Below are 16,300 nucleotides of genomic sequence, written 5' to 3'. Positions count from 1 at the left end.
TACACAACAGCTGCAAACACTGGGTCCACCAGAACTTTTTTAAAATGAAAGAACAGAACCAAACAAATCTCAAACCATCATTTAAATGCTTGTTGCCCCTTCAGGTCTAATATGTTAATAACTGCACATCCTCATAGGATGAGAAAAAAAAAAAGGAAAGCTTGATACATAAGTTTTAAAAGGAAAAGGATGCATAATGATGGAAAGTAAACAATCTACTTGTTAAAAGGGTCTATAAAAGGAAAAAATGCACAAAAACTGTCACTATCAAGACTGTACACAAAGCTAACAACAAATAAAGGAGCAAATGAAGAAAAGGCAGTTCCTTTTTAATAATTACCACGCTCATGAGTGATGACTGAGGAAGGGAGGATAGTACATTGACGGTAGTCGAAAGAAAAGGAAATGGGGAAAAAGAAAGAAGTTGAGAGTTTGTTTTTGCTTTGCTGTTTGTAAGGAAATAAAATAGAACACGTGTTAATCAATTTGGGCAATTATTTTTGTGTGCGTTTTTTAAAAGAATAAACTAATCAAACCCATCTCATATTGAGAGACAGAACTAATTCTCACATTAGGATGGTCACTCTCATCAAGTTATTTCTGATTTGGGACTCACAAATGTTATTCTCATCTATATCTGGTTGACAAAGCCTAGGAGGCCCAGTAAAATAATCCTGTGTGGTCACTATTTCTTTGTGGGAAGCTGATGTAAAGAGTGATTCAGAATAATTAATGGAATTGTGTTCAGAGCCTCTGGTACGTTAGCTAAAAACTGCAGGGGAAAATGAAATTGATTTCTAATTCCATGACAGGGGAGTCAGACTTTGGATAGAGAACTGACTCATTTTTAGGCACTTTCCAGCTGGAAAATGCCCAGGACTTCTGTGAGACATTAGAGGCATGCGGTTAATGGGACCTGGGATTTGTCATGGCTGAGTTCTCCAGATGGGCCCCTCAAGGCCAGGCGTTGTTAACTGTCAACACAAAGGTTAGTAATGAAGACATCTGGCTTGATCTCCATTTTCAAAAAACCTAAGTAAGTTCAGAATTCTGCTGGTGATTTTTCTTGAAGGTAGCTAACCCAATTAAATAACCGTGTGACGAATACTTGATTACTGAACCTATACATTCAAAAGCCAAGCAGAAAATAAAATTACACAGGTGATATACACAGAAGCAGCAGCGTTAGCATATGTATAAATGATAATCTTTAAAATACCGGAAGAAAAATGCAGCTAATTTTTTTCCTATTGTGAGAACAAAAATATACAGAGATAATTAGAGAGATTAGTTAATTCTAAAATATTTCAGAAAGGCAAGCAGACTACAAATGGCAGAGGGGAGAAAATTTATTTTTTGCAATAAGATTAGTTTTATAGAAGACCCAATGTTCCAAAACTAATACATTGATCAGATGACAACTCCAAACCAGACCAAACAAACAAAAACAGATAAACACACAGGGCCTTACTCAAACTAAATTAATTTAAAAATCAAACACAAAAGAATAAAAACAAATCAAAACCAAAAATAGTGAAGATACTTTCCTCTTAATAAGTACCAAAACGAATGCGCAACAATAGTTATTTCTGCTTTAAATGCACTGTGTGCTAAATTTTCTAGTTCATGCATCTATGTATAGAGAGAAAAGCTCTCAGATTAGGTGAGTCATTATTTTCATGCACATGTAAACTAAGTGATCAGAGTTCTTTAAACACAAAAATTACTCTTTATTTCATTAAACAATTTGGACTTGCAAAGACATGGATATATGAGATAGAAGGGTAATTGCGCTAAAAGGGAGGAGATAGTAAGACTAGTGGTGGATTGAAGGCTCTGAAAGCATCACTATCCTAAGGAGGCAGAAGAATTTGAAAGCCTAACAGTTTACTAAAGTGGCCAAAGAAATTCAAACATTTTCTAACGTGGCTCATCCATGTGCTTTAGAATTGTATGGAAAATTCTCTAATAAGGGATATTTATTTACTACCCAACTAGGGGAAAGGCCACTGACAGTAGATCTGGAATAAAAAAGGAGTCAATGACCAACATGGAAGATTGGGGTTTTGGGTGTGACCTGCATGGGTGTCTAACTATGAACTTTTAAATGAGCCACATAAGCATTGTGTCTATTTAAAGATAACCTTGTGTCTCTCTGTATTGCAAAGATAATTTCAGGGAATAAGTGGGGACACGTGACGCTTTTAATTTAAGTGATCAATACCTGATCCTTCCTCGGTCACCATCCCAAGTCCTTCAGCTTTGTTTTGTCGCTCAAATGCGTTTAGGTCAAGGACACTGCAATAACAGGGAGGAAAACATTTAGAGGCCTAACAGAACATTTTCCTTCTTCAGGAGAGCAAATGTCTGAAAACCGTGTATCGTGAAACGTGAACCAAATGTTATCAGATACTGAAACCATACACTGACTCAATGCCTACCAACCATATTTTCCTAGCAGCAGACTAGTTTCTCTCCAGGGTCCACACTGAAATGATCTATGTGAAAGTCAAGCATATGGCATTGATGGGTTTCAACTTTGGGAGAACATTACAAAGTGAGCAGACATACTGAAATATAATTAGAATGATCATGTTTTTCCACTTGGAATAATAACATTAAGTATGTGGCAGGTTCCTTAGTCATTCATTTAGGGCAGATGAGAAGTGGTCTAACGGCTCCCAGATAAAATGAAAAAGAATTTTGTTTTTTGTCTTTTAAAAATCATACACTACTCATTGCCAAGTAAGCAGAATACACATTAATTCTCCAAGGTTCCTATTTAAGCACAGGGTAGACTATTTTAAGACATTATTAACGTGGAACAATTAGTAATTAAAACATTACTAACACCTAACAGCAAGATAGAGCATAAGACACTTGCACACTTTGGTCTCACTTAAAAGTGTGTTTAATCATTAAAAATTCTTCTGTGTATAAGTGCTTTCAGTAATGTAAAACAAGTACTTTAAAAGGTACAACCACTGAGTGGAAGCAAAGCAAGAAAAGCATGTGCTTACCTGCATGACTGCATCAGGCCAGCAAGGCTCTGAAAGAAGCCCACATCCTTTTTCTCCTTGAGGTAGTCAAGCATTTTCTACAGTAGACAGATAAACCACATGGTCACTGAACACAAATCTCGTTTTTTGTTAAATAAGAAACAATAAAAACACCCTTTGATTCTGAAATAAAGATAAAAAATATCCAGTGCATACAAACATGACGAACGTCACCTTGACCACGAAATAGTGATAAGCATGTCACAGCAAGAGACTTGCACATTTCTAAGTGCAGCAGGACATACACATGGCTTGGAACAAGGGAGGTGCTTTACAAAACACCACAGGCAGCATAAATATCAGGGGGAAATAATACTCTTAATTCTCTTCATGTCACTCTGTAAGTATCTGGAGATTCAGATACTTAGTTCAAGTTTACCGGGAAGAAGGCCCACCTGTATGCTATTCACAGATTTCATTACAAAAGTGAGTTCCTTAAACAGCATGCCAATCCGAGAGCTCTGATTACCATATGCTAATGTTACAGACAGAGATTCAGTTTCCATTACCATGGTCTCTAGACCCAAGGACTGGTGGGAATCATGTGACTATGAATTTTTCTCCTCTTTTCTCTGAATGATGTCCAGATTCTGTGGTCAACATTTTGGTTAAACATAAATGTAAAAAATGCTAAAGCAATGCATGGCTTCTACTTGTTAGTATGTTGTTACATGCCATGATGAAACAGCTACTTTGAATGTAGATACAGTGTGCTGGAGGTTTCAAATAAGAAGTACTATTTGCAGGGCAGGAATAGAGAGGAAGACGTAGAGAACGGACATGTGGACACAGGGCGGGGTGGGAGGAAGAACTGGGAGATTGGGATTGATGTACGAGCACTGCCATGTGTAAAATGGATGGCTGGTGGGAACCTGCTGGATAGCGCCGGGAGCTCAGCTCGGTGCTCTGTGGTGACCTAGGGGGTGGGACGGGGGGTGGGGAGGTCCAAGGGGGAGGGGATATATGTATACATACAGTTGATTCGTTTCATTGTACAGCAGAAACTAACACAACATTGTAAAGCAACTATACCCCAATTAAAAAAAAAAAAGTACATACAAGATGATAAGATGACAGAGGTACACCAAAGGTTTTAAGAAAATAAAGATACTGCTCTTCTCTGAATCTTGAATAGAAGGAATTAATTCCTATTATCAGAGCTATCTAGATAGGGCTCAGCTAAGCAGTCAAAATATTGGTAGTACTCTTTTTCCAGAAATCAGAGTTAAAGGTAATATAAAACTAAATATGTGAAGGCTGTATACACATACAGAGTGTATATATATTTGTGTGTGTGTGTGTGTGTGTGTGTATATATACACACATATATGCATATACCTACACATGCACAGATACACACAAATACAGACACACAAAAACGTACAGCCATTTTGGGGTGTGTGTGTGATAACTCATTGGTCTAATAAAACATGAAGCGCTTATTAATCACTGGCCTTTTAAAACAAAATGAATATGGGTTACAGGGTCAAAGGGGAGTGGTGGAATATATATCTGAAGGTATAAAGAAAAAAGAAAAGATCTGTACAGACGAAGAGTACATTTATTACGTGGTCTCTCAAGGTTCCTTTTGGCTCCATGGATTTCTGAATATATATACTATACAATTAAGGTCTTTTGAAGCAATACGTAAGTCAAGGGAAATTATTTATTTATAAGTACTGTGGCGAGATTAGGTTGGTTTTCTTTATTTTTCCTTTTTTAAAAAAAGTCATGTAGTCATTTACTATGGAAATCAAAAAAGAAAATCTGTAAATTGGATGGGAGAAAATTCCCTTTATTTTTATTAACTTCTAACTGAAATTTAGCATTCCTTTCAACCAGTAATCTAAGCAACAAACACTAAGAGGATTAGTAGTAGCTACGATTTTGTCACCAATAAAGATTTCAGGTATTTTCATATCACATTACAGCTGTTGTAGCTATTTAAAAATATTTAGACACGTCTTTTCTTCTCAATAATTATTAGACCAAGTACTAGATCTTTTATTTAATGAGTTCATAAAGAAACATATTAGTTTATCGAAAACCTATTTTATAATATTTTGATTACCACAATTCAATATAGTTGGTTTCCTTTGTCAATCTGTGTAATTTTAATTTGTGCACTTATAAACATTACACCGAGAGGAGGCCAGAGATTTCAACGAACTGTCAGAGGCAATAAAAAGCTAAGAACCCTCGCTTAGGTTATGTCTACGTTCTCTTCCAGTACTAACATGTAATGATTATATTTACAGAAAAAAATATACAATTTGAGAACAATGTAAAGATGAATTTTTCAGCTCTTCTGAGTTACTGCTTCACCTAGTCCAAAACTTTACTAACCCAAAAGAAATCTTCAAATTTTCTCTGCTTTTCTTTTCTTAGACTCAAAGGTTTCTAGGAGCCTATTCCTAGCTTTGTGCCACTCTAGTGATTCTGAGGTTCACAGCAACTTGAAGTCAAACATTCTAAAGTTCTCATTTGCCTTCCTTTCCCTCAATGAGGGTAGCCCTTTACCTGCCTGATTAAAACTTACCCAGGAAAGAGACAGTTATTAGTTCCCTGTTCAACCGTTCTTTCTCATACAGAAGCCAAGATACAAAAATAAGAGAGACATTATAGTTTTAGAATAACACAATCTGATGCTTATATTATGTTGTGCTTTGTTCTTCAATGAGCATAAGAATTTTTTCTGAGCTCAGAGCCACACTGTTGGCCGTGTGAATGTTGTCCCCAGAGGTAGGCAGTACACACCTGTGACAGTCTTTTTTTAAGTCACTCAAATACTCTTTTTTTCTTTAGTGAAGTATAGTTGCTTTACAATGTTGTGTTAATTTCTGCTATACAGCAAAGACACTCAGTATATATATATGTGTGTGTGTGTATATATATATATATATATATATATATATTCTTTTTTCATATTCTTTTCCATTATCACAGGATATTGAATATAGTTCCCTGTGCTGTACAGTAGGACCTTGTTGCTTATCCATCTATATATAACAATTTGCATCTGCTAATCCCAAACTCCCAGTCCTTCCCTTCCTCCCCCACCCCTTCCCCCTTGGCAACCACAAGTCTATTCTCCATGTCTATGAGTCTGTTTCTGTTTCATAGATAGGTTCATTTGTGTAGTATTTTAGATTCCAAATATAAGTGATACCATATGGCATTTGTCTTTCTCCTTCTGACTTACTTCCCTTAGTATAATAATCTCTAAGTCCATCCATGTTGCTGCAAATGGCATTATTTCATTCTTTTTTATGGCTGAGTAATAGTCCATTTTATATATGAGCCATATCTTCATTATCCATTCATCTGTTGACTGACATTTAGGTTGCTTCCATGTCTTGGCTATTGTGAATAGTGGTGCTATGAACACAGGGATGCATGTATCTTTTTGAATTATAGTTTTGTCTGGGTATACACCCCTGGAATGGGATTGCTGGGTCATAGGGTAGTTCTATTTTTAGTTTTCTGAGGAACCTCCATTCTGTTCTCCATAGTGGTTATGCCAACTTACATTCCCACCAAGAGTATAGGAGGGTTCCCTTTTCTCCACACCCTCTCCAGCATTTGTGATTTGTAGTAAGTCACTCAAATACTCTTATTCTAACAAACTCAACAGACCTTGGCCTTCAGTTGGATATGGAGATTGCATCCTCTGTCATAACTGGTTGAAGTTATCAAAATCCCAGTCCAGATAATATCTAACTTTTAAACAGAACATCATTACAAAACTTGGTTGGGAAGTGATTTTCTCATATCTTAGGAGAATAGAAAGAATTACAACTAGAAAAATTCTTAACAGTGCATTCTGTTTACATGTTAACCTAGGAGCCAGCTTTGCACCAAATATACAACAAAATCTTAAGAGTCCATTTTTAGGAGATATAACACTATAAAACATGTTACCAAACTAGGCTCCCCAGGTAAGGGCATTTATTTTTCACTATTAAAACAAACCAGCTGCTTTATGCCAACTTATTCACATGAAAAGCAGCACTGAAAATGATGACACCATATGACATGACTTCAGACTTCTAAGCAGCGTTATTATTTATTGTGCTACCTAGAAGGGGTGTTTATTGTGCTACCTGGGAGATATTTGGATACTGGGACAAGATGACCATAAAATAAAGGCATATTTTACATAGAAAATGAAAACAAAAAAGTACAACTAATGTACAACTAATAGTTCTTTTAGGATGACTAAAATAGTTCAACAGGATGACTATACGGTCCATCTCTTCGAAAAGCACATTATGTAAAAGGCTCAATGACACACCTGCTGTACTGTAGAGTTCCCGCCATTTAGGATAGCAATTCCAAGTTTCAAAGTAGCAGCCACCATGGGTCCCATTTCACCTTAAAAATACAAAACATTGTGATCCTTATATCACTTCACCTGCTACATTAACCAATTCTATCTCAAAATGTGCACTTTTAAAGTCATTATTCACCTCCTACAAACCTACGTCATGGTGGAGAGGGAGAGACTGACTCATATAACAACAACAACAAAAAATTAAAAGAGTCATAATGCATATTTTGCCATCAATGTTTTTACTAAGTTCTGTGTAATATGTCTATGATTGAAACTATATGAGAACACAGAAAAAACGAACAGGAAGGAACAACTGATTTTGAAATACTGACACCTAAAATTATTAAAATTCAAAACAAATCATGTGTATTAAAATAATATTGAAGGGAATATGAGCTACTTAAAATATTCTCCCTCCTCCCTCAAGACAGTATGTTTGAACAACTTTTATAATCTCCATTTCATCACTTTTATCTTAATATGTTTATAGCCTTGCTTTATTAGGATGACTAGTCACAATTTTAAGTTATTTGAATAATAATAACAAAATTTTAAATCCAACCAGTTGTCTAAATTTAGCATATTATGTTTTATTTTTACTTTAGTCGCCTCCACTTATCTTAGAAATGAAATAATCCCTATATTTGGAGAGGGGTGCTTAATAACCACCATTACTTTTCCATTCCATTAAAATTACACTAACTAGTTTTCACAGAGAAGGTATTACCAATGTAAGAAAAATCAGCTTGCACTGGCTGGCTACTGAAAAATGCAACAGTACTTGAATTACTAAAAATGACTCACTTAAAAAATCTAAACATTTATATCAAAGGCCCCGAGGGCCGAGTCCAGCTTGGCACCTGTTTTTGTAAATAAAGTTTTATTGGAACATGGCCACACCATTTATTCACGTATTGTCTCTAGCTACTTTCATGCCACTCTGGCGGAGTTGAAGAGATGCCACAGAGGCCCCAATGGCTCACAAAGCCGAAAATATTTATTATCTGGCCTCTATCAGAAAACATTTGCCCACCTCTGATTCACATAATCAGTTTGTTAGAGTTGGGTCCCAATATAATTTCCAAAACTTAATGAACAGAAATAAAAAATCTTTTAGTAAGATTCTGATTAAAAAAGAAAAATCAACATTGAACTTGGTAAGAGAGGTGGCATTTGTGGTCACCTGACCTAGTCATGAACAAGAAATTCAGGGACGAAATAAATCAGTAGATTTTAAGTAAGGGCGCTCCTAGGAGTAAAGGGGAAATCTACAGAATCGGCTCTTCTGAGGTAGAGCCAAGAGCCTCACCTTTGCTGGCACTGATGGTCTGCAGCACCATCTCAGCTGCACCGCGGTCATGGAGCCTGGCTTGTTGGTACAGAAGCTTTTGCTTTTCCATTTCTTTTTCCTGAACACAAATCCCAACCATTTATGTTGCAGATATCACTAAGCAGAGCAGCTTTCTATAAACCATATTTTCAGTCATCTCTTCATGTATGGGCTCTATGACAACATTATGGACCATTTCAACACCAACAATGTTATCCAACAGATGTTAACATAGTCAACTCTTGGTTTTTCCCTTTATGTTTCTTGTGATAGACTTTTGGTACTGATTTATCAGGATGAATTTTCTCAATTGTAATGACTGGATTAGTCCAAAGCCTGTATCATACTTTTGAAGTACTGTACTTCATCATTGAAACTTGCACTTTCTGAATGATACATTCGTGCATCAGTTTGTCACGTGTTTAATCATCTCCCAGGTCATGGTCATAACTTGATACTGCTCAGCAAATGGCTCGAGTTGTAAGTTATCACTGAATGACAGAAAAACATTAACTGAGGACGTGTTGGAGTTTAAGCAAAATTGAAAGCTGATATGGATAAAAAGGTAGGCTTCAACTAAGTAGTGGACATATGATAACAGATCTCCCCAGTCCCCTCCCAAAGAATAAAAGAAGCAATGTGCCTTTATATTTTGTATTCTCTGGTGGTAACAAACGATTCTGCATGGTACGGCTAGAGCAATGGCTAGAGTTTGTTCTTTTCCACTTAAACTACCACTGAAAACATACAGAAGGAAATCAAAATAAAATATAAAGGCACAGCAAGTTCAAGACTGGTAGGATCATTCACTTGAGCTATCCAGTTCGCTGGAGAATTGAGACGGAACCAAGCAGTATAAGTTGCAGAATGAAAGTTGCATAGAGCACTATGACAGCGCGTCCATCAAATGGCGTGGTAGGGAAGCTTAGTCAATGGGACATGAAACAGTCAATTAGTATCATGTCCATAAACACAACGGCCAAAACATATATGACCTAAGAGCAGAAAGAGCTGCAGCAGAGGTAGCCAGAGTGACAGCTTTGCTGCCATAAACTTTCCATCCAAAGTACGGAAAATAGACACTGGAAGATGGAAGAGGTTTAAAAAATGAAGGCTTGCTAGTTACAGAATATGAAAAAGAACATAAACTAAAAGGAGGGGGTAAAAGAAATGGGCTCAAACAAATGAAAAAAGAAACCTTTAAATCAAAAGCAACCAACACAGACATTTATGCTGTTACCAGAGAGTTCTCGCCGAGGCTGGCAAATTTGTCTCTTAAATCTTTGATAATATCGTGCTGCGAAAACAAAATTGATCAGGGTTTTTTTTCACACTATAGTTAGAGCTCCTGTGGTTAAATTTTTATTTTTTCTTAAATTATGTGATAGGCCTAAATGGAAGCAGAAAAAAGAAAAAAAAAAAAAAGGCAGCTTTGCTTTATATGTAGCCATGCTAACATCTAAAAGGTTTGCCTTCATGTTTAAACCTCTTCCTGTGAAGTCAAAAACAAAACGATAACAAAACCACACAGACACACAAAACTATATTGTCATTACAACAGAGTTTCAGAAAAACTGAAAGAAGACCCTTTCGTCTGCTCTTCAGGTGCTGTTTAAAATTAGTGAGCAACATTTGATTCTTCCTTTTAGACCCAACAATCTTTGACTTTCCTCCCGTTGCCAGAGCTATTTCTGGAACTTTTACTTCCTAGCTTAACCAACTCCCTTCGTGAAAGAGCTTTCCAGTAAAACTGATAAGAAATTACTGTCTTAAGGAACTGCACTGTTATTTTCATCAACTAAAGAGGCAAAGGAGTTAGAAAGAATGATTCTTCTATTGACGCAATACAACATATAAAGATAGTCATCAGGAAATCCAAAGAAGATGGAAGATGGCAGCATGCCATATATTCTTGAGGAAAAACAAATACAGAAACCCTTCGCTATTTGTGCTCCAAAAGTAGGGAGACCAGCTCAAAGATCTGCCAGAACAACCTGCACAATAGATTCTAAGGTCCCAGTATCCTCTTCAGTAACTGAAATCACTCATGATGGATAGACCTCAGGAGGACCAAGAAACACAGGATATCAAATTGCCTTCTTTACAAAGTAAACTCCCTGAGCAAAGATCACGCTAATTTTCCTTATATAACATCTAAATTTCAATAATAATATTTCGGGGGAGATGATATGAAACATTTGAAGAAAAAATATTGAGCAAAAAACACACTCTGATCTAGAGGCAGGAAAATCATATTTCATAAAGAGGGATCAGGTCGACCACTCTTTTGAGTTTCTTTGTTGGAAGCCCTCTCTTCAGAATATCTTTAATGTTATTTCTTTTTGTACTTTGTTGTCCCCTTTGAAAACTGCTTCTGGGTATATAATTTAATCTTTCATTGGAAATTTTTTCATGACATAAAAAAGTAAAACTTTAAAAGTGAAACTAGAAAGTTTTCAGGCAATAAAATGATGGATTATACGGAAAGAAAAAAATTCTTTCATTTCAAATTTACTGCAGATTAGCTTTTCTAAGCAAATTGGAGGTAGATCTTTTAAAAGTATCTTATTCAGGGAATTAGCACCTTGAAAGTACTTTTTAAAGGAACTTTTTAAAAGTAGGGTTCCTCGCCCTGCCGCACTCCAAATTCCGCTTGAATTGCTAAAGGTTTTTAAATATAACACTATATCTTCAACCTGTAGTTTAGTCTTTAAATTATTCCAAGGTTACAAAGGGAAAAATGCTTCAGGAATTGTTGTTTCTCCCAAACAAGAAGATTGTCTCAGTATTTTATTGATATAGGAAACTTTTACATTTATATGATTTTATGTAGACTCCTAGAAACCTCGGAATCACTAGTACTGACAACCTGCAGCAAATTAGCAAGACCCTGTGGCATGGGTTTCTGGATTAATTACATTATTGGAAGGCCCTACTTTGTGTCCCTAAATGCTTTTCATCCCTCAACACTTTTCTTTCTTCATCTAACTGTATTATGTATGATTGTGTGATATTTTAAATACCAAATGAGGAAAAGGTAGAGATACGCATACATGTACAGAAGCTAGACATTATTTTCTACAAATCATTTTCATTGTGACATTCCTATACTAAAAAAGCATGGAGTTTATTTTTTCACCCCTTCACAAAAGATCAGAAGAAAAGTCACGAAAATTTGCAAGCTTCTGATCAGTATTTATGCACTTAGAAGAGTTATGAAATTGCCCTGAAAAATGAACTTACTCAAAAACAGCAAATCAGACAGTTTTAAAGGTGGATATTACCCCTGAGAACATCCAGTTCAAAGATGAAAAGGCCGAGGTACAGGGTAATTAAATGTGACCTGCTGAAGGTCACCTGGTTGGCACCCAAATGAGAACTCAGGTCTCCTGCCTTGGGAGGTTCTGTGCTCATTATGATAAAAGATTTCCTCTCATTGGGCTTCTCTGACTTGATTTTAGTAAGGAAGTGAAATTGATTAAATGTAATGATAATAGCAAATACTTATAGAGTTTGTTATGTGATAGGCAATGTTCTGAGTGGATTATATACATTAACTAATTTAATCCTCATCACAATCCTATGCAATAGAGACCTTAATTAGTCCCATTTTATAGATAGGATAATTGAGGCTTAAGATCATACAGCCATATGGTGGAGCTGGGATGCAAACACAGCTGGTCTATTTGAGTGTCTGTGCTCTTAATGATTCTGCTGTATCCCATTTCCTGTAAATAATGTGGCCAAGCATAAGCTTCAACTGGGATTATTTTTTTAAATTTTTATTTAATATTGGAGTATAGTTGATTAACAATGCTGTGTTAGTTTTAGGTGTACAGCAAAGTGATTCAGTTATACACATACATGTATCTATTCTTTTACAAATTCTTTTCCCATTTAGGTTATTACAGATTATTGAGCAGAGCTCCCTGTGCTATACAGTACATTCTTGTTGGTTATCTATTTTAAATATAGCAGTGTGTATATGTCAATCTCAACTGGGATTGTTTTTAAAAACAATAGCACATGCAGTCAAATTATTGTGCATGTCAAAAATGCACAATTATATGTTTAAATATGTGTTGTCTACACACTCACATGCTATTTAGGTTTACACATTCATATGCATAAATTACCATACACAATATAGAGGACTGTGCTTTTTGGGAATTTTCCTTGTATCAGGACCAGTATTCCAGCCCACACTGACCCCCCTTCTCTCCAAGTCTTAGCGACTTGCCTTGCTTCTGAAGTACAGTGGTCCTAGAAATGGCTTGCACCATTACTGTGCTTACGAAAGCTGGCTCTTATCACAACTACCACTGTCTAAGGAAACCACATGCTGATGGAAATGGAGAGACTGCAGTGCCTGGACACTCGCAGGCTGGACCCAAGCTGGCTCTGGCTTCCCCAGGGGTCACCTGGAAGAACTGGTTAATATCAGCAGGAAGTATGAAGAAATTAACACCCTGTGACCAATAATAGATAGGAGGTTGGACAAAACCAGCAGATAAAGTGTTCCTTGTTGCTCCCCAGGAGGTAATGTTCCAGGATGCATATAGCCTCTCCAGGGGCATCCAACACAATCTAGCAACTAGCTGTATGGCTGGTTAGTTGTGGTTAGCTGGTCAGCTCAAGAATGCATTACTGCGTTCTCTCTGCTTCCCTGTATCAGTTCTCGTTCTCCCTCACTCTTACTCCCCTGAGACTGTAACACCTCCAACCCCAGTAAAGTGTTAGCAAAAAACCTCTTTGCTCTGTTTTCTAGGGAACATGGGCTAAGACAGGAGGGTATTACTGCAGATCAACAATTTCAGTATATAAAAATGCAGTTGGCAGATTGCAGCAATAAGCATGAGTATTGGAGAACACTGGCCATGAAAATTCCTTCCCCCCTCCCCTCTGTGATTCAACAGTGTGACAAGCAACTCAACACTCTAGGGTCCATATTTTGACACCATAGAGCTTCCACAGTAGAAACTAAAGAAGTGTAAATTTTCTTGATAAAAGAGATAATTGTTTCAATGTTTTATATCCATAGCTTTATCTACAATTTTTTAAAATTTAATGGTTCTCTTTGGTAAGATTCAGGAAGCCCTGCTAATCTAAATTGCTGTGTTCCTATGAACACAAGTAAATAAGCCCATTCAAAGATCAAATTATGTAGCTATTGGAAAGGGAACATCTTATAGCCAATTCATTCTTGTAGAATTACAAAAAATTGAATTCTATTCAAATTTAGATCCTTGGGGGCTTCCCTGGTGGCGCAGTGGTTGAGAGTCCGCCTGTCGATGCAGGGGACACGGGTTCGTGCTCCGGTCCGGGAAGATCCCACATGCCACGGAGTGGCTAGGCTCGTGAGCCATGGCCGCTGAGCCTGCGCGTCCGGAGCCTGTGCTCCTCAATGGGAGAGGCCACAACAGTGAGAGGCCCGCGTACCGCAAAAAAAAAAAAAAAAAAAAAAAAAATTTAGATCATTGGAGGGGCCAGACAAAAGTGCTTTTATCACTGTGTAGAGCTATATAACATCAGTCCTTAAGACATTTTAGACCTAAATGGATTCTTTCACACCTAATGGTACATACTTTGGAATATGAGCTGGGTATTGGCCTGAGTACTTAGTGGGTATGATGTCACTTTAGTTATGCCTGAGGCCCATCTGGGAGACAATATAGGTTAGTCTCCTAAGTTTTTATGACAAAATATCAACTCTGTCACAGGCATATTTGCCATTTTAGACACAAGCAGTTCTCTTTAATCAATAGGACAGAATGATAGCACCTCAGGGACTCACCAGAGAATTCACCTGTGAATTAGAAACTGGGCATTTGCCAAAGGATGATGCAACTTGCATAATACTCGAGAAAGATGGTCTAGAAGGCGAGTCAATGGTCCATTCCTCTAGATTTACTTAAGCTTCACTGTCATTAATTTAGGTTTTTCCATAAGTAGTAAATCTATATTAAAGTATTTAATTCAATGAAAGCTTTTGTGTGGAATATTATCATCGAACGTTGCACCCTCAGATTTGGAAGAATGGCAGTAGGAGAAGCAACCATCAGAAGAATGTTGCTATATGTTTTGCAAAATCATCATTTTAAAATGTGGTCTACTGTGGTACCAAAGTTCTTTCTTCTGCGTGAGAAAAACCCATCGTGCTCAGGAAAGTCATTCAACTTGAAATATTACTCTTTGTTATTATTATTATTTGTTTTGGCTTATGAAAAGTTCAAAGCCGAATAACGCAATCCACTGTAGTAATTAACATTTTGGGTAATTGCTAAAACGTTTCTTCCCTTTCAATTAATATTGTCCTCTTTATAATATTTAACTGTCCATTTTCATAGTTTTAATATTGAAGTAGTCTCAAGTCTAAAAAGAGTTATATATAATTACTAACTAAATATGCAATTAAATTTTCAAATAAGTAGTTGTAGGTAAATATGCATATAAATAGATGAAGCTGGGAATTAAATTATCAACTTAAATCAGGCAAGTTTTAACAGGATCATATCAGTAAAACATACATGTGATGGAAGAAGAAAAGAGCTGGTAAATACTAGGCATTTTAGCCTGCACTCCCTGTTTTCCATGTTTTTTGAGCTTTATTTATGTTACTCCTCATGGAAATTTTCTTTATAATGCTACCTTTTAATATCTACTTCTTTCTTCTTCTCAATATTCTTATAGATAATTTAAGTGGAAAGTATAGCAAATATTAATAATCAGCCAGTTATAGGGATAAAATTCAATTAGCACACTCTGTTATTCCAAAATTTATTTAACATAATTTGTTTTAAGAATTATTGAAACTGCCAAGCGACCTTTCAAATTCATTATAACTTAGATGAAAAATTCCACTATTTAGACTCTACTAAATAATGTTAAACAACCAGACATCTCAATGTAAAAAGTCTGGTCCATTACTAAATTTATAAAGAGAAAGCAATAATCCAGTTGTCTAGTCAAACTTTTCAGTGGTGTTGCTGTCATCACAGGGCCAATCTCAGACAGAACCCTCTTTGCAGGTGATTGGTTCTCTGTCAGTTGTAAAAACACGGCCTCATTCTTCAGCTTGGGAAGAGTTCATATTGTTAACTCACAGAGTGTGTATTTTGCAAATAGACTGCTCCACAGATTAGGCATAAATGATGAGTTATAGTATAGAAATCACACGGAGAGTCAGTCCAACATCGGTTAAGAAGGGAAAAGTCCCAAATCTCTTCTATTGTGTTATGCGTGTGAGTATGTGGCACCCCTGGCAACTCTAAAATCCTGTCTCATTCTGGGACAGTCACACCGGCTGGTCTCTACCTCCTTTTTGGGGGGATTAATTACCAGGTTTCACCATTACGTGAACTTCTCTCCCACCATCCTAAATCCAAGGCATGTAGCCCATTCTCCCAGGCGGGGCGCCATACGTCTCCTGATTTCTTGTTCTCAGTATGACCTGAATCCTACACTGTACAGGCTAGATTCCACTACTAGTTACTCCCAGACTTCTTTTCTGAATAGGGAACCTTTCTAATGTCACCAAATGTGATCCTATTTACCAAATTTTATTTGCTTTTAGATCTC

The 16,300-nt window shown here is 36.6% G+C and overlaps 1 protein-coding gene across 2 annotated transcripts in view; it reads right to left on the bottom strand.

Moving 5' to 3' along the window:
* Positions 1 to 16,300, bottom strand: part of RYR2 (ryanodine receptor 2) — a 725,859-nt gene that overhangs the window by 71,839 nt on the left and 637,720 nt on the right. For both annotated transcript variants that reach the window (XM_081249359.1, XM_081249358.1), the window contains exons 80-83: positions 8,702 to 8,801; positions 7,354 to 7,433; positions 3,021 to 3,097; positions 2,225 to 2,298 (exon numbers count right to left, since the gene is read on the bottom strand). In XM_081249359.1, coding sequence (XP_081105485.1) covers positions 2,225 to 2,298; positions 3,021 to 3,097; positions 7,354 to 7,433; positions 8,702 to 8,801 — 331 coding nt within the window. The remainder of the gene's footprint in view (positions 1 to 2,224; positions 2,299 to 3,020; positions 3,098 to 7,353; positions 7,434 to 8,701; positions 8,802 to 16,300) is intronic.

This window comes from Mesoplodon bidens, assembly GCF_964165515.1.
Source record: "Mesoplodon bidens genome assembly, chromosome: 1".
Taxonomy (NCBI): Eukaryota; Metazoa; Chordata; class Mammalia; order Artiodactyla; family Ziphiidae; genus Mesoplodon; species Mesoplodon bidens.
The sequence above is the reverse complement of the archived record's forward strand: the minus strand, read 5'-3'. Positions and strand labels throughout refer to the sequence as shown.